The sequence below is a fragment of the Miniopterus natalensis genome, chromosome 2, assembly GCF_054644295.1.
Source record: "Miniopterus natalensis isolate mMinNat1 chromosome 2, mMinNat1.hap1, whole genome shotgun sequence".
NCBI classification, from domain to species: domain Eukaryota; kingdom Metazoa; phylum Chordata; class Mammalia; order Chiroptera; family Miniopteridae; genus Miniopterus; species Miniopterus natalensis.
The window spans coordinates 80,726,558-80,745,774 of NC_142082.1; the positions used below are offsets into that span (position 1 = coordinate 80,726,558).

Sequence of the window (19,217 nt, forward strand, 5' to 3'; positions counted from 1 at the left end):
ACATTATGTTGGTTTGTTCCAATATTGATCATATTGGAACAAACCAACCAATATTATACTCAGATCACTTGATTTAGGTCAGGGGAAGGGAGTGTCCGGCCCGTGGGCTGTATACGGCTGTTGAAATCATTTGGTCTGGCTCTGCCAAGGCAACTGTAGGCGGGACTCCAAATTCAATAAATCTAGGAGCTTTTTTCATAGCTAATTTTTAAGTTTTTAATTTTGTATGGCCTGTGAATGATGTTATAAATATCCAAATGGCCCTTGGCAGAAAAAAGGTTCCCCACCCCTAATTTAGGTAGTGCCCATCAGATTTACTGATTATAATAGAATCACTATTTTTTACTGTGTAATTATTAGGAAATTTGTGGGAAAATGTTTTTAGACTATGTTCCTCATCAAACTTTTACCCATTAGTTTTGTCATCTACTGATGATTTTCTAACCCCATCATTCCTCGGTATTTATTAGATGACATGATATTGTAAAGGAGAGTTTTTCCTTCTTCCCCATTTGTTTGTTTATTTATTTGTTAGTATCAGAATGGGTTTATGGATTCTTTTTTCACTTAATGAGTATAGTCCAATTTTTATCTTAGATTATCCCAGATTTTAAGCTGGCCCCTGTGGCCTCTTTTTTTTTTTTTTTTTTTACCTTTAATTTTGAAATAAAAAGTTGTAAAAGTGGTATAAAGAGCCCAGCCAGTTTTACACAGTGGTTGAGTGTCGGCCTATGAACCTGGAGGTCATGGTTTGATTCCTGGTCAGGGCATTTGCCTGGGTTGTGAGCTCGATCCCCAGTAGGGAGCATGCAGGAGGCAGCTAATCCATGATTCTCTCTCAGCATTGATGTTTCTATCTGTCTCTCCCTCTTCCTTCGTCTCTGAAATCAATAAAAACATTTTTTTTTTAAATAGTATAAATCTCATTTTTCCCTTCACCTACCCTCACCTAATTGTGACATCTTATATAGCTGTGTATATTCAAGCGGTTTATTGATACTGGTAGAAGTCCACCGATGTTGTTATGTGTACAAATAGTCATTCATTTTTATTGCTGAATTGTATTCCATTGTTTGAATATACCAGAATTTGTTCAACCATTCACCCTTTGAAGGGCTTTGGGTTGTTTCCAGTATTTTGCTATTATTAATAAAGCTACTATGAACATTTACGTATCAGTTTTGCTTGACCATAAGTTTTCCCTTTGTCCTTTTGATATGTTTCTTTTAATATATCAAATGTTCTTTGAGCACTTACTTTTAGTGCAACAGGTTGTTCCAGGATTATCTTTTACTTTCTTATGATCCTGGAGTCAGCTTTTGCACCAAGGGACCCTGGTTCCTTTAATGGAAAATGGTATTTAGAAACCAAGATATGCATGCTACCTGTGTTTGTTACTGCTGGTGTGTTATTTTTTCCAAGCCTTTTCAGTGCACAGAGCCTAAAAGAAAAGTGAGATAGAGAATGTGTGTGTGTGTGTGTGTGTATGTACACGCGCGCACCCACGTGCACATATATAAAAATGTATATTTATAATCTATGCCTGTCTCTCTTTTAATGTCTCTGAATTTATACTGGTACCTCTAATTTCACTCCAGTACTGCATTTTCATTCTAGTTCTTTGCCTTTCCTTATTTGAGTTTCTCTTAAACAACATTTAGAGACCTGGCTCATTATTTGCTCATATAGTCATATATTTCTGGTGTTCTTTTTCCTTCTGTTAGATGATGGTTTCTTAACCTTGTCACTATTGAATTTTGGGGCCCTATCATTGGGCAAGGGGACAGGGCGGGATGGGGGGGCACTGTCCTATGCATTGTAGAACATTTAACAGTTTACCTAATAGCGCTCAGATGCCAGTAGCAACCATCAGTTGTGACAACCAAAAATGTCCCTAGATATTGCCAAATGTTCCCTGTGGGACAAACTGCCTTGGTTGAGACAACTGCTGTAGATTCAGGTTCCACATGTTATGTCCCTTGAGCCTGAAGAATTTCCTTTAGCATTTTCTCTTGATGTGGGTCGGCTGGTGATGAATTTTGCTTCCATTTGTCTGGAAGCAAAATTTATTTTGTCTTTTTGAATATATTTTCACTGGATATAGAAATCTGGCATGATATATATATTTTTATTACTTTAAATATTTTTTTCTGCCCCATTCTCCTCCCCGTTTGACATAGTTAGATGACTTGATATTGTCCAATAGGTCACTGAAGTGTTTTTTTTGTTTTGTTTTTAATCACTTTCAGATTGGATAACTTCTATTTATCTATCTTCAGGTTCTGACCTATCTCCAATTTGTTTTTAAGTCCACCCAATAAATTTTTTATTTCAGATATTGTGCTTTTCAGTTCTATTTTCTATTTGGTTCCTTTTCATAGTTTTATTTTCTGCAGAGATTACTTATCTGGTGCTTTATTATCATCATATTTTGCTTTAAATCCTTAAACATTTTAAAAATAGCTGTTTTACAGCCCTCTGATAATTCCAAATCTGGGTCCCCTTGGGTTGGTTACTCGATTGCTTTTTTTCTTTTAGTCACATTTTCCTGTTTCTTCACAAATGTAATAATTTTTCATTGCATACTAGACATTTTTGGAGTTATGGTGTAGAGATTTTGAATTCTGTTGTCTTCCTCTGAAAGAATGTAGATTTTTTTTTTATTAGTAGTTAACTTAGCTAGACTCCAAACCATCTCTTGTGTTGGGCAGCAGCTGAAACTGCTCAGTTTTTTCAGCCTTCTGTCTCTTCAGGAACTGCAAGGAGAATGTTAAGAGTTAGATTGGAACAGAGAAGGGGTAGAGTACTGAAAGATGAAGTTTGAGAGGTGACCTTCATATGAGCCGTTTTGTAGAGCACTAGAGGTAAAAGCCTGATTGGGGTGGATTTAAGAGAGGCAGGCGGGAGAAAAATTTGACACAAGGAATTTAATCACAGAGGTTGGCAGATGATAAGATTTGGGGCTTTGTGGGTCACATGGTCTCAGTTGCTATTGCTTTTCTTCTTTTTCTTCTTCTTTTGTCCTTTTCCCTTCTTTATTATTCCCAACCTATTAAACATATAAAACCCATTCTTAGCTCACAGGCCATAAAAAAATAGGCACAGGCTGTATCTGGCCCTTGGTCATAGTTTCCTAATCCCTGGTTTAAACAGACAACTCTTTCCATGAGTTTTGCTGTATAGAAAGAGAAGAGTAAGGGGGATGTAAGGGCTAAAATACTTTTTATTGAGTTGGAGGAAAGAACAGCACTTTTTGCAACTCAGTTTGATTTAGCCAATAGAAAGGGAGAGGATTTATAATGCAGGAAAAACAGAATTGCTGGAACACTATCTTTAAGTAGGTGAAAGGGAGTGGAATCTAGGGTCCAAGTGAAGGGTTTAGCCAGGAATGATAGTTAATTGGTAATTTAAAAAATATTTAAATGTCTTTGAGGTTTTTCTTTTTTCTCTTCTTTATCTGTTGCCTAGGAGAGATGTAGAACGAGTAACTTTGATGGGGCAATTTCAATTCCAAAATTCTCTTTTTCAAGAAACAGTTTGAATTAATTGTAAACATAAATTTAAATAGTTTCAATAAAGTAACAAAGTGTATTTTTCCCCTAAACTGAAGAATGTTTGGTTATTGGATAGTTCATTGCATGTCTTGAAATTAAGACTATTTTCTTTTTCTTTTTTCTTCAAAGTGCTGTGTATGGATGCAAAGATCAATTTTGATTCTAATTCAGCTTATCGCCAGAAGAAAATCTTTGATCTCCAGGACTGGACCCAGGAAGATGAAAGGGACAAAGATGCAGCTAAGGCAGATATCAACTACATTGGCCTAGATGGGAATATAGGCTGTCTAGGTACCAGTGTCTTTATGTTTGAGTTGGATTGGCTAAGCTTAATATATTTTCTCTGTGTTTGTTGCTTATATAAATCATTTTCCCTTCTTGATAGTAAATGGTGCTGGTTTGGCTATGGCCACAATGGATATAATAAAACTTCATGGAGGGACTCCAGCTAACTTTCTTGATGTTGGTGGTGGTGCCACAGTCCATCAAGTAACAGAAGCATTTAAGCTTATCACTTCAGATAAAAAGGTAAGGGCAGGGCTTATGTTTTAGAATTTGAGTGGTGAGAAGTAACTTGATTAATTAGTAGATGTGATTGTTATAATGGGTGAATATTAAAATTTAAAAGTCCTCCACTGTTTGAAAACATTTGCTGAAGTCAATACAATAAAAGTTAACTACAGAAAAAGATAGTTTCCCATTGTGATTTAGAAAACAAGGTGAAAGAATATTAGATTGTGTTAGATAATATTTTAAATGGTAGTGATTTGTCATGTGAGGCATTCCTGTGGAAAATATTCCTGAAGATATTTGACCACAGAAGCCCAGAAATCTGAAAAGTCTATAAAGCTAAAAAGCTAAAAATAAAAATAATCTTTAATTTTATCCAGAGATAACTTTTGTGAGGCGAACGTGATAACCACTACACTTCGGAAACCGGCAGAGATGACTTTTGTTACTGCTGATTTGATCTGTTTTCTTCAAGACTTGTTAATGACAGTGTATCTGACAAGCAAACACACATACTGCTTAAGTTATAATATACACACCATGTAGTTCAACCATTCATATATATATATCTTTTCATGTACATATTTTAAGTCTTTTATTTTTGTTGACATGAGTACTTTTTGCATCTACTAAGGTATTCTTCTAAAACACCCATTTTAATATTTGCATAATCTATCATACGTAGATATGCCATAATGTATGTAGAATTATGAATTTATAAGTGATTATCAGAATACAAGGGATGTGAAGCATCATTATCCAAAAGATATGCATATTATCAATCACTGGATACTTTTTAAGGAGTGTATCTACTATGTCGCCAATGTGGGTTTTGTAAGGCTTATGGAAAAATAAGATAATAGCCTCCCTGGAACTAGTCCTACTGAATTAAAACTCAGAATTCCTCATTGGTGGTGTTCATATCTTACTTGTTATTATCTCTGTTAGTGTCTGGCATAATGCTACTCAGTACATGTATAGGTCATTAATAAATATTTATTATTGATGATGCTGACAGTGTACATTTTTGTGTTGGACTGTAGAATTGTTTGAAAAATTATTTTACAGCTCTTTCACTTTGAGCTTATAGACTTATTTGCCATATTCAATTTTATAAAGAGAAACTAAAATGAGACACAAAATGTGCTTTATTCCCCTTGCTGAATAATATTTTTTTTAAGTAAACTAATTTATTGGAACTATATTTCTGTAGCTTCTTTTGGCATAAACTTTAAAAGCAGAGTATGATGTAATTATCTAACTGTTGAGTCCTTACTAAGGTGAACTGTGATTCTGGTTATATTTTCTTAAGTATGGCTTTTAGGAGCTAGGTACAAAAATGGATAAATGCATATGAAGAATTCCAGTGTTGGGGACTGACATTTAAGGGCATTGGATTTGGAAACAGGCCAGGAGCCCAGGGAGAGCATTGAAGTAGCTGTGTACATATGATATCTCTTTGGACACTGCTTGGATTTTGGAGTACATGGTCCCTTCCCTCAAGGCATTCATAGTCTGACTTCGGTAATAAACTGAATGCAGTGCTGTAGAACAACAGAAGACAACCAATAACTGGGAGAATCACAGTGTCCTTCACTAATTGGATAATACCTTGAGCTGTCTTGAGAATTAAATAAGTTATTCAGAGGCATGGAGTTCAGAGAGGGCCACTATGTTCATGGAATGATAAGATGCTTATGTATAAGAATAGCATTCTTAGGATGAATGATCAGAGATAATTGCAAATTGAGTCCAAATTGTGAAAATCCCTGTACCTATAGTTAAAGAGTTTGGAATTTAACTTTCCTACTCTAGCACATACACAGATCTTTCCCTTATCTTCTTATTTTCTAAAAGAAGGTAACTTTGCTAGTAGAGGGTGAAATAGAGAGTAGCAAGGCACTGGTAGGAGAGAGCAATTTGGTTGTTATGCCTGACTGTTCAAAAAGATGGAAGAGGTCCCTGACAAAGGTAGTGCCAATAAGAATGAAGTGAAGATATTTAGAGGCATTTCTGAGATAGAATCATTAAATTCATTTTTCTTGTTTTTGGTGGGGGTTGGGGGTGGCATGGCGAGAGGTTAATTAGATTAACCAACTAGGGGTTTGTTAGGACTTTTGGCTGGGGGGAATCATTGGGTGGTGATGACGCCCTTTATACCATCAGAAGCAAAATAGAGAAATATGTACTTCTGAATGAAGGTGTTAATTTTGTGTTGTGGGGAGTATATCTAGTTGATGGTTGTAAAGATATTATATTTCCTATACTGGCTGGATATATATTTGGCTCAGCAGTTGAGCATCAACCTAGGATCCGGGAGATTATGGTTTGATTTCCAGTCAGGGCACATGCCCGGGTTGCAGGCTTGATCCCCAGTCGGGGTCATGCAGGAGGTAGCCAATCAATGATGACTCTCTCATCATTGATGTTTCAACTCCCTACCTCTCTCCCTTTCTCTCTCTGAAATCAATAAAGATATATTTTTTAAAAAGTTAAAGAGGAGACTGAGCAGAGAATGGGATTTACACATTGGCTATTCTAGAGATTCTCTTTCTGGTCAAGGATTTATCTTTGGTAGTAATTAGTTGAAATGGACTAGAGGTTACAGTAACTTTAAGGCTAGGGTGTTAGATGATGCCTTTTGGTGCATATTGTAGCTGTCTAGAATGAGGTGGGAGGGAGATAAGAAGGTTCCAGAGTACACTAAGAATTCTAGTCCATTATAATTTCTAGACCTTCATTTCTAGACATAATCGTGGTAAATATGAGGAATGTATAGTATAGCTCAGTGTCTCAACCTTTTTTCATGTCATGGCATTCACAGGAAATATTTCAGTGGGGCCTAGAAGGTAGATGGAGAAGGTTGCTTGTGGTCAGAGGCCACTGGTCTAGAGGCGACAGCTGTCTGAACCAGGTGTCAGAACCTCCCTAGCTGCCTTAAGGGTTGAGGGGAACAATATCTTGATATCTATAAGTTATTTGTATCACACTGACTGAGAAGCTCTGGTGTAGCTGAGTGAACTACACCAGAGTATAGTTTGTTAAAAAATGAAAAGTAAAGGATAGAAGAATAATGGTTCAGATTATTGGTGTGATGATGAAGAAATACCCAAATGGGCCCTGAGGTTTGGATGTGATGTGTAGCTAGTAGTGGGCATACAGAAATTGAGTGATTTTGAGGACCTGGTTTGTGTGAAGAATATGTTGAGTTGGTGGGGATAAATGAAGAAAAGATGATAATTAATCAACATAAGTTGGAGATCTTGTATGTCCAACATGATCTTACAGCATGATCTGGGATATCATGTTGGTGAATGGCTATGTTTAATAATAGGAAGCAAGTAAAGGAATCAGGTCTTATTCATTTGAGACTGAAGAGAAGAGAACATGAGCCAGGTGTTAGAATAAGTCCTTGTGTGTGGTGAACTGCACAGACTTCAGTGATGAGAGCTACAGGTATGACTGTTCTGTCTGAAAATAGTTCTGTGGAATTAATTTTTATCAAAAGTTACAAATACTAGTATTTTCTTGGGAAGGAAGGACGCATACTCATTTCTTTAAAATTTTAATCTACCAAAAACATTTTATTCACAGGTACTGGCTATTCTGGTCAACATTTTTGGAGGAATCATGCGGTGTGATGTTATTGCACAAGGTATAGTCATGGCAGTAAAGGATTTGGAAATTAAAATACCTATTGTGGTACGGTTACAAGGTGAGTATAACGGATATCTTGCAATTGTTTTGTGAACCCTAATTGCTTAAAAGTTTATGATTCTGTTGGTGGGAATGGCACCTGGTATTAGACTGGTTGGGTTGGACTGTACCTGGGTTTAGCGACCTTGGTACTTGAGTTCTGGCTAGGAAAGAATTCAGAGCCAAGACTCCAACTATAAGAGAACACTTATTATAAAATCACAGAGGTGGAAGTAATTTGTAGAAGAAATGGGCTTAGGAAACAAGTTATAGAGCAAAGGAAAGGCCCTTGAAGCTTCAGAGTGAGGAAGCTAATGGTAACACGTCTGTGAGGAGGGGGATGGAAAGGAAAAGGCTGGGGTCGTTCTCCTTGGAGGGAGGGTGCTCTGGGTTCTCCATCCTATGGGGTTTAAGACTAGAGATTTTAGGGGAGGTCCCATGGGAGGATCTCAATAGGATATTCAGCTTTCCAGGTGTGTCCTTTCAGGATTGTGGTCTCCACTGATTGATTGGTTGTAGCCAGGGCTAGGGGGAGGGGAGGGCATTATCCAGTGCAGCTGGTCCTAAGGTCAGTTTGTCTGGTTTTGCTGCTTTTCTGGGCTTTGGGCAGAAATACAACTGAGGCCTGGATGTTATCTCTAAGGAGGAAAGGTTAGGGGATCCAAACTGCATGACCATTGATATGCTAGGGGAGGAAAGGTCACCCTGGGGGCAAAGTCCCATCCTACAATTATCCTTTGCTAGGCACCTGGGGCTTCCCACCCCGATGACTTTCTGTACCTGGCCCATTGTCCTTGCTCTACTTGTGTCTGTCTAACTGCCTACCACAATTCCAAGGAGTTCATTTCTTTTAAAATGTAGTTTTCAAATAGCTGTATCTTTTAAATGAAAGTATTGTGTAATAGGAAATTTTAAAAACATGTCATTAAAAATTTCTAACGTTGGATCAGAATTGCTCATAATTTTGCTTGGTATGATCTGATACTTTATTTATTTGTTGTGCTTTGTCTTGAATTCTGACTTGCCTGAATTGCCATTGATACAGTAAGGCAAAGTATTTCACGAAGTAACTAGGTTTGTACAGTATTTTCTTTGATTTAGAGCATTTATTATATTAAATGATGAAATACTCTTATGTTGAAATTTTATACTTGTGTATGGTGACAAACATTTTTAATGCTTTTGTGTAGATAATTTAAAACATCTTTATATTTGCATAACTCATTTTTAGGTACACGAGTGGATGATGCTAAGGCACTGATAGCTGACAGTGGACTTAAAATTCTTGCTTGTGATGACTTGGATGAAGCTGCTAAAATGGTAAACAGCTATGTTAATCTAAGGACAAATTTGCAGATTGTATAAAGGACTTATAAACATTTAGATTCTAAAATAAACCAGCTAATATTGCTAATAATGTGTTTCCGCTACATACTTGTATTTCCTTTCTATCACTTGCTGATAGAAAGTAAAATACTATCTCCTGGACCCAAATTCCTATCCAAATATTGTAAGTTAAGATTGTGTATTTTTTTAAAAAAACAAACTTATTTAGATTTGGTTTTCATTGTGATTATAAACAGTTATCAACTCATGCCCAGTCTTGTTTCATTTGTATTGTTACCTACTTCCTTTCTTGCCCATGATTATTTGGAAGCAAACCCCAGACATTATATCATTTCATACACGTCATCATGTATCTATAAAAGCTAAAGATTTTGATAATATTGATAATGATATGAAGGAATTGTTATTTGTTTCAGGTGGGATAGTGGTGTTGTTTATATTTTATAAAAAAAGAATCTAGTTAGTGTTGCAAGTTTCGGGATTCTCAAATATATTTTCTAGGTTCTTCATTAGAGTTAGGATCAAAATAATTCTGTGCATTGTAGTTGGTTAATGTGTTACTAAGTTTTTGTTAATCTGGAGATTCACCTTTGTTTTCTTTTTCTTTTCTGGAGTTTATTTGTTGAAGAGACAAGTTGATTTCTTGGTTTCCCATAGTCAGAATATTAATGATTGTATCCCTGGGGTGTCCTTTACCCCTGTATTTCCTATAAACTGGTAGTTTTCGTCTATAGGCTTGATCATATAGTGTATTTGATTTTGGGGAGCAGGGAACAAGAATATTTTATAGTTGGTGTGTGTAATTCCATAAAGAAGTATATAGTTAATGTCAGATTATTTCTCATTTTGTGACACTGGCAGTCATTGACAATCATAGCTTAGGTCTAAAATTGCATAAATGCAAAGTGGTGATATTCTAATTCTGTCATTATTCATTATATGGAATACTTATATAAAAAGTGAAGCTCCCTTATATCAACTTTGTTATTATAAAGTAAATTTTTACATAGGAAAAGCAGAACAATTACTTGATTCTCTGCTTTTATTGATGAGTTTTCAAAATAATGGGTTTGTTCTATTATGTCCTAAAAAAGTGACCCAGGCTTTTTTGTTTTTTTGTTTTTAGGGGTATGTGGTTGTGTGTGTGTGTGTGTGTGTGTGTGTGTGTGTGTGCGCGCGCGCGCCCGCACATATGCACATGTTATTTAGAACTCTGGATTTAAGCCTATTTGATGTAATTCAGTCCATTTCAGTAATTTTTATTTTTATATTTTTTCCAAGATTTTTTTAATTCAGTAATTTCTGTTTTTTCTTTCTTTTTTTTTTTTAATATATCTTTATTGATTTCAGAGAGAGGGAAGGAGAGGGAGAGAGAGAGAAACATCAGTGACGAGAGAGTCATTGATCGAGCCCGCAACCCGGGCATGGGCCCTGACCGGGAATCGAACCCCGATCACCTGGATCCCAGGTCGATGCTCAACCACTGAGCCACGTATGGCCGAGCCATTTCAGTAATTTTTATTGACGCTCAAATTATCCCATCATTAGTCAATGGGAACCTCTTCAAGCTGACTCCTGAATCCTTCTCACATGCCCTGTGATAAGCTTTCTGGTTTGATAAGATGTTCTAGGCTCATCTTTACTTTTGCTTCAGACCAGGAATCAGCCAAATGGTATTTAGAGATCACAGTTTGAGCTCTAAGGGTGCTTACAGCTACTGGATTGTTTGTTTCCGGGCTTTTAAAATGGTAAATCTAGGAAAATATGTATTTTTTTAAAGAGATAAATACATGAGTACATACTGATATTTCCAGTGCAAATCCAGTAGTACAGGTCTTTTCTTATCTCATACCTCCCCAGTGTCATATTGACATACATATAAATATTTATTTACTTTGTCCCTCAAAACAGACATGACAGTTGTATAGTAATAATACCAACAATATGATTACTGGAAGCAGTTTAAGATTTATATGTGCAGTTCTTTCTTTCCTTTGAAGTATTTTTCATAACTTACTGGATTTAAAAAAAAAAGTGAAATAGCTCTGTTTTATCCCAGCTTGGTGTACAGTTAGTATCATTTAATTTTTTTAAGGAATTGAAAAAACACCAATTTTTGTTTTATATTATAAAAATATTTACATGGCTCCAAAGTGTCATAACTATAAAACGAAGTATATTCAGAGAATCTAACTTTTATACCTTTATCTGTTTCTTCCTTCTCCATAGATAACCAGCTTTTAAAAAAAAAATGTTTTGGTTCATTCTTCAAGGAAATTTGTGTGTGTGTAACGTGTATGTGTGTATCTGTCCAGTTTCCCTTATTATATGATGATTACATACATTTTACCTCATTTATTTTACTTAACATTACATCTTAGTGCACGGTCCATAGTAGATATAAAGATGTTTCTAAATGAGAACTTTTGATTCTTTCCCACCTGTGTTTATAGACAATTCATGGAATACTCTTTTGGAGGATGTGTGGATTAATCAGTAATAGGCTTTTGAGATTTACTGAGTTACTGTAATATCATTTTATAAGAATAATAAAAGTATTATGTTTGTCTTTGGGACATACTCTGGGAAAGCACCTAGTAAGTAAAATTCAACTGCAACTTAGAGACAGAGGGTCTTATACTAAATCCTGAGTTTAAGATTTTGAGCAAGGGAATGGAATGGCAGGCAGAAAATGTTTCAGAAAGCCTGTTTTGACTTTGAGGTGTGGTATAAATAAATTGTTGAAGGGGAAAGCAAGTATAGTAGGAGTCTGACTAGGGCAACAATTAGATGTGAGGTGAAGGTTATGGATAGGTTTTAACTTGTCACTGAAAATATGCTTGTTTTCAGTGAGAACCTCAATTAAGGAAAGCTTTGTGGACATGGAAAGAAAGAAGACTCAATAGGACCTTGATCAAATAGAGCATGAAAGATAAAAGTGAACAGTTGGTTTAAGTTGTGACTGCTATGTTTTTCTACTGACTAGGAGATTATGGAAGTCATAACAATATTATTAATAAAGTAATGGAACATTAATAACATAATACTACTGTTTATCAAGTGCTTACTGTGATTGCAAAGCTGTTTTTTTCTTCAGGTATTATCTTATTTAATATGAGTTTGGTGGTATGATCTCATTTTTATAGATAAAGGGAAAGCATTAGAGTGGGATTTGAAACCAAGGTGCCTAACTAAAACCTTCTCATAACTATGGGAGAGGAGAGAAGCTGAATTCATTGTTTGACATTAATTGTGTTATATTTTGTATGGTACCAACTGGGTATTCTCAGATTATAGAGAGAACATTGGAATTCAGGTTGAAGTGACTGATGTCAGAATAGCCCACATTTCAAATGGAAAAGATTGAATGTGCATTAATTAATTTCACATTGACCAATAGTTCTTATTTTATGTTTTTGTGAAAGTAGAGACAAAGATTTTTTTCTTTTTTCTTTCAGGTTGTAAAGCTCTCTGAAATAGTGAACTTAGCCAAACAAGCCCAGGTGGATGTGAAATTTCAGTTGCCAATCTGATCTGAGAATCCAGTGGATGGCTGAAGGTTTTAAATGTGCTATAATCATTAAAAATACTGTGTTCTGTACTGTTGTTCCTTTTCTCATTAATGTGTGAAGATTATAATTGCCATCTAGGCATAAAAATTTTTAAAAGCATTTGGTCTGCATTTAATTCTGCTGTTGAGAATGGGCTGTTTGTATAAAGAATGTAATGCAGTTATCTAGTTTCTTTTGTTGCAGCCTCTTTTTCACTTATACAGAATGCCGTTTGCAATATGCCAGTTTATTATTGGATACAACATTCTTCATTAATATGAGACCTATGAATAAAATAAATCTGAAGATAAAGCTTTATTCTTTAGTGTTACAAATATTATATCTAATATCCTCACTAGTAGAGCAATATATTAAAACAATGTTTTATACAAGAAGTGTTTATCTTCAATACCAAATACCTAACTAAATAGATCAATCACTATTTATAAGCAAAGCTTTTAAACACTCCTCAGAATATTCTTTTAAATATTTCAGTGAATTAACTTAATTATTTGAACATTATCTTAATCGTTACAAAACACCGATAACTGCAAGTCTTTGTGACCCTGTGGTATTGAGAAACACCTGTAGGTTTTTATCAAATAAAGGCATATATACTAAGGACTTGTCATACTAAATTAACAATGTCAATTTAAGTTAATAAAAATCTCCCAATGTGAGTTGGACTGTTTTCTTTTTTGAGTAAAGACAGTAGAGGTGATATGTTTATTATTGCACTAAACACCTCTAGGAACTGATTTGTAGATCATGTACTTGGGCATGACATTACCCTACATATTATTAAGCTGCCTATGGATATTTCACTTGAATTTTGCTTATATGTGCCATCTTGTACCTTTTCCAAAGATAACACATTGTTCTTTGTGTCCGTGTGTGTGTGTGTGTAATTTTTCACTGCATAGAACAGTGATATTTAACTATTAATGAGTTAATACCATATGATATAAACAGTGTGAATACCATGAAAGGAAATATCAGCCAAGCAGTAGATTATGTAACCATAGTGATGAATTTGAGAACTTCTGCTTATTTTGATGTTGTTAAAGTGGGATCAAATATACATACCATGAGAAGCAGCATACATAGCCTCAGTGATTATGAGCACAGAATTTGAAAGTAGACTGTCTGGCTTGAATCTTGGCTCCACTGCTTACTAACTATATGAATTTGAGCAAGTTTCTACATTTCAGTGTACCTCAGTTTTCTTAGCTCTTTTCTCATTTACACTGGAATTATTTAGTGGGGAGAGGGAGAGGAATTATTAGAGAGAACATATAAAATATATATCCAAACCACCTATACGTATATCATTATCTGTCCAAATTGATCATGTATTTTCCTACCTACTTACCTACCTACCTATCTTCTCTGCCATATTAGAGACTAAATCAGAGCCACTGAACTGTTTGAAATTGTAATAAGTTATAATTGGAAGCCCAAGCCTTTAGTTTTTAAGTTTAAAAAAAGAAAAAATCATTCCAAGGAATGCCAGATAGTGAACGATTAGCTCAGAAAAGATTGGCATTTGTATTAGTTGGAATCTAGTCAGGCAATAAAAACAATGCTTGTTATTTTGGAGAGGGTATAATACATGCTCTTGGTAATATTAGTGTTTTAGTTATTCTTGCATAATACAGTCATGGGTTGCTTAATGATGGGTACATTCTGAGAAATGTGTCGTTAGGGGATTTCATCATGTGAACATCAGAGTGCACTTACACAAACCTAACAAGATATAGCCTGTTGCTCCTAGGCTACCAACCGTACAACATGTTTCTGTACTGAATACTGTAGGCAGTTGTAACACAATGGTCAGTATTTGTGTATCTAGACATAGAAAATGTACAGTAAAAGTATGGTATAAAAGATATAAAAATTGTACACCTGTATAGGGCACTTAGCATGAGTGGAGCTTGCAGGACTGGAAGTTGCTCTCGGCGGTTGATGAGTGAATGTGAAGGTGTACGACATCACTGTACACTTAGGCTATGCTAAATTTGTAAAATAACATGGGGATTCCTGGAGTTCCCCATACTCTATCTGTGGTAGGCAGAATAAGGCCCTTTCACACATGTTCACACCCTAATTCCTGGAACCTGTGCATATGTTATATTACATGGCAAAGGTACTTTGTAGATGTTATTAAAGCTGTGGCGGAGGGTGGGGTGGGTGGGGAGAGATTAACATAAGAATTTATATGCATAACCCATGGACACACAATAGTGGGGTGAAGGCTCTGGGGAGAGGGGTGCAGGGGGGAAGGGATCAATGGGGGAAAAGGAACATTTGCAATACTTTCAACAATAAAGATTTTTTAAAATAGGGAGATTATCTTGGACCTTAAAATAGGGAGATTATCTTGGATTATCCCTATGGGCTTGTTTTAGTCTGGGGGCTTCTGTACCAAAACACCATAGGCAACAGAAATTTATTTCTCATAGTTCTGGAGGCTGAGAAGTCTAAGATTAAGGCACCAGAAGTCTAAGATTCAGTGTCTAGTAAAAGCCTACTTTTTGGTTCATAGACAACACTGAGCTGTGTCTGTCCTAATGTGGTAGAAGGGGTGAGGTGAGGGAGCTCTCTGGAGTCTCTTAGAGCACTAATCCTAATCATGAGGGCTCCACTCTCATGATCTATCAGCTCCCAAAGGCCCCACCTCCGAATACTGTCATTTTTGGGCATTAAGTTTCAACATAAGAATTTGAGGGGGACGGGGTGCAAATATTCAGTCCATAGCAAGAGCCAGTCTAATCATGTGAGCCCATAAGAGCAGAGAACCGTCTCCAGCTAGAGGCAATAAAGATGCTGTGGAAGGGGAGAGTTGAGAAATTCTATGCATGAGAAGAATTCAATGAACCCTTGCTGCTGCTTAGGTGTGGGAGTACTTGTGTAGAGACTAGAGAGAAACCTTTTGCTGAGGGTGGCTCAGCTGACAGCCAGAAAATGGGGAGTCTCAGTCCTACAGGCTAAAGGACTGGGTTTTGCTAATACTGGAATACATTTGTAGCAGATTCTTCCCAGAGCTGCCTGATCATAGCTCACTGACACCTTGATTTTGGTTTTCTGGGATTCTGAGCAGAGAAACCAGACAAGCTTAATGGTATGTACTCCTGATCTCCAGAACTGTGAGATAGTAAATTTGTGTTGTTTTAAACTGCTGGATTGGTGATAATTTGTTATGGCAGCTGTGGGAAACTTAATACACTCCCACATCCATACTCCTGTACATTAGTTATAGAAGCCAACTCCTCTCAAATTGAGGTGAAGGGTCATTTTAAAACCTTAGAAATTTTAAAATTTCCAATCTGTTGTGGACTAATTCTTTTACATAACATGCAATAAAAACAATTACTAGAAAAATGAAATTTTAAGACAAAATATAAGGCCCAATTCTTTTGTTTTCTCATTTAACAGTACAAAATTGCTTTTTCAAATTGTTGTAAAAGTTTCTAAGTGCTTTCTCTCTTTTTAAATCCTCGCCTGAGAATAGTTTTTCCATTGCTTTTCAGAGAGAGTGGAAGGGGGGAGAGAGAAACATCGATGTGAGAGAGAGACATCAATTTATTGCCTCCCACATATGCCCTGACCGGGAACGGGGATCGAGCCTGCAACCAAGGTACGTGCCTTTGGCAAGAACTCAACCTAGGACCCTTCAGTCCGTGGGCCTACGCTCTAACCACTGAGCAACCCAGCTAGGGCGCTAAGTGTTTTCTCTTAAATACCTGCTTATTGTCTTGCAAGTTTGTGAACTGTCTGTGGATTGGCAGTGGTACTCAGATCACATTTTGAGTAGCACTCAGAATAGCTCCATCACATACAGTTTGTGAGTATGTAAACACACAAAGTGGAAGGGTGTAAACATCTGGGTTGAGAGGCTCAGCGTTGAATGGTTTCTAGTTCACATTATGGTACTCAGCTTTGTAAATTTATGAAGCAATTGCCACCAATCAAAAAAGCCACATGACTGCTGTGTGTCCCAGGGTCGAGTCTGATAGTACAGAAATCAATCAGTTCAGCAAGTTGGGGAAGGTAGTGAAAGGGCAGGGTGGCCTGAGCTTCATGTCTGGTTTGTGTGTTTCTAATTAAACACTAACATCATGTCTCAGGTAGGTATGGACTGGCCACCAGTAGAGACTTTGCAGTCACACATTTTAGAGTGACAGTGTCAGGGAGATGTGATGGACATTTCATAAGAAGAAAACTAAAGACAAATCTCTTATAGTTTGTGATTATTCCTATGACCACTTCCAAAAGCTGCCAAGCATCTTTTTATTCGATTTCTGATATACTTGTTGGATGAAACTAGCATCATTTTAGAAAAAGAAACCTTTGTTTCAGAAAAAATGATACATATTCATTGTAAAAACAAACAAAAAAAACCTCTAAGATACAGAAAATGCAAATACAGGGATAAATGGTGATGGGGAAAAAATAAAAGAAAAAAGAAAGTGAAAATACAAGTAAAAATCAAGTGCAATGCCAGAACCCAGAGATAACTACTGTTAAAAGTTATGCCCTGGCTGGTGTTGCTCAGTGGTTAGAGTGTTGGCCCTTGGACTGAAGGGTCACGGGTTTGATTCCCAGTCAAGGGCAGGTACCTGTGTTGCGGGTTCACTCCCCGCCCCTGATTGGGGTGTGTGCAGGAGGCAGTCAGTCAATGTGGCTCTCTCATATCGATGTTTCTGTCTCTCCCTCCCTCCCTCCCTCCTTTCCTTCCACTCTCTCTGAAAAAGCAATGGAAAAAATATCCTCAGATGAGGATTTACAAACAACATGGAGAACAATTTGTGTAGTGTGTTTCCATTTTAAGAATGTATGTACACACACGTAACATAGGTTTGCCTACAGATGTAAAGGATATCCCTGAAGTTTACAAACACAAACTCCTGGGGGAGTAATAGGGTTACTGGGAGACAGAGATGGGAAGATCTATTATTAACTCTGCTGCATTTGAACTTTCTAAGTTTTGTATCATGAGCATGAATTATGAATTAATAAATAATTAAAATTTTGCACTCCTAGAAGTGTGGTTCTGTAATGAAACAAGCTTAGACTTTTAAACTGACCTCCTCTTTCCACACCTGGCTATGCCCTGTGACAGGTCCCTGGAAGTTTTCACAGCATTTCCCCCTTATTTTGCTGCTCTCTCATGGTCACTTTATACTTAGACTACATGGTACCATTAAATTTAATGGCTTCCAGATTCAGAAGATGCTGCCATTCTGACAGATACCAGGACCCAGTGAAAGCTTTTCTGACTTGGAAGTTTTTCCCCTTTACAACCTCTTTGTATAGGTAGATGAAATTGCTTTAGTAGTGATAGGAACTGAGCCTCATGATTCCAATATATTTTTTGAATCAATGCAGCTGTTATTCATGCATTATAAATGACTTTTTTGGCTTTAGCCTTTCCTCCTTCAATCCCTCTCTCCCTTCCTTCAGACACAATGTGAGTCTGTATTTCTCAGCAGCAGATCAATAGTATCGTGTTGGCCTGTGTGACCAACAAGGGCCTAGAAAGGCTTCCCACATGCTCTTTGTGGAGGATACATCTCCAAGGGTCAGCCCACAGCATACTCCCCACCCAGGACCATTGGAATCAACACCATCTATTAGCAAGAACCTTGCTTAATAAAAAATTTCTTCTCCAAAAAAAACAACACAGCAAACAAAACTCAAAACCAAAAGGGACAATCACAGTGATCTTTAAACCCTCATACTTCACCTCTGCCCAACTCATGCTATTGAGAACAGCAGGATCTGTGCTGTTATTTCAACTGATTACATTACTGTAGAAATGTAACAAAATTTAGCATATCACTGCTCCTACTACATCCCCCCATCCAAAAAAGTAAACATCACACAAAACATAAACTTACCCCAAATGAAAGTCAACATCAACTTAAAAATCCTACTGTAATAATTACTATATAACCTAGGATATTATAATCCTCTTCCTATCTGTTTACAAAACATCCTCATTCTGAGAGTTCGGGAAGCATTACAAATATTGTTACATTAGATTACTCTTCCTGAGGTAGCTGAAAGTCTTGAAACACAGCAAATGTACATATTTTTACTGAGGGGTAATTAACATGAAAGACCTACAACCAAAATCCTCACGCTGTGTTTCACAGATAAGATCAGTTCTCCCCTCAATGATACAAACTAATTTAAAACTGGAAACACAAAGAGATTAAAAGTTATACAAAAATTTAAAAAATAAAAACAAACAAAAAAATAAATATAAAAAGGAACCTATAAGTGGCATCACATTAACAGTCTAAAATTTTTGCTAAAAAAATAATAAATAAAAATTAGTTGGTTTACCAGAGTTATAGGCATTTTATAATGTACTAAAGAAAGAACAGTTTGTAAAAATAGGAAACATTTTAGGTGAGATCATGAAACTAAAATCATCTCATTATCTGTCAAAGAATTCTTTCAAAATTTCATGTCCCCAAGAAGTGATGTTTGGCAAACAAAGCAAAACAAAACAAAAAAATACAACAAAACTATGTTTAGGCTGACTCATACT

General features: G+C 36.3%; 1 protein-coding gene across 1 annotated transcript in view; it reads left to right on the plus strand.

Annotated features, from left to right (window-relative positions):
• The window catches only part of SUCLA2 (succinate-CoA ligase ADP-forming subunit beta), a 62,478-nt gene extending 48,931 nt beyond the window's left edge, over positions 1–13,547 (plus strand). Inside the window, exons 7-11 of the mRNA XM_016219534.2 lie at positions 3,684–3,845; positions 3,940–4,082; positions 7,659–7,779; positions 8,992–9,080; positions 12,566–13,547. Of these exons, the coding sequence (XP_016075020.2) occupies positions 3,684–3,845; positions 3,940–4,082; positions 7,659–7,779; positions 8,992–9,080; positions 12,566–12,640 (590 nt within the window). The 3' untranslated portion in view covers positions 12,641–13,547. The remainder of the gene's footprint in view (positions 1–3,683; positions 3,846–3,939; positions 4,083–7,658; positions 7,780–8,991; positions 9,081–12,565) is intronic.
• The last annotated feature ends 5,670 nt before the right edge of the window (positions 13,548–19,217 follow it).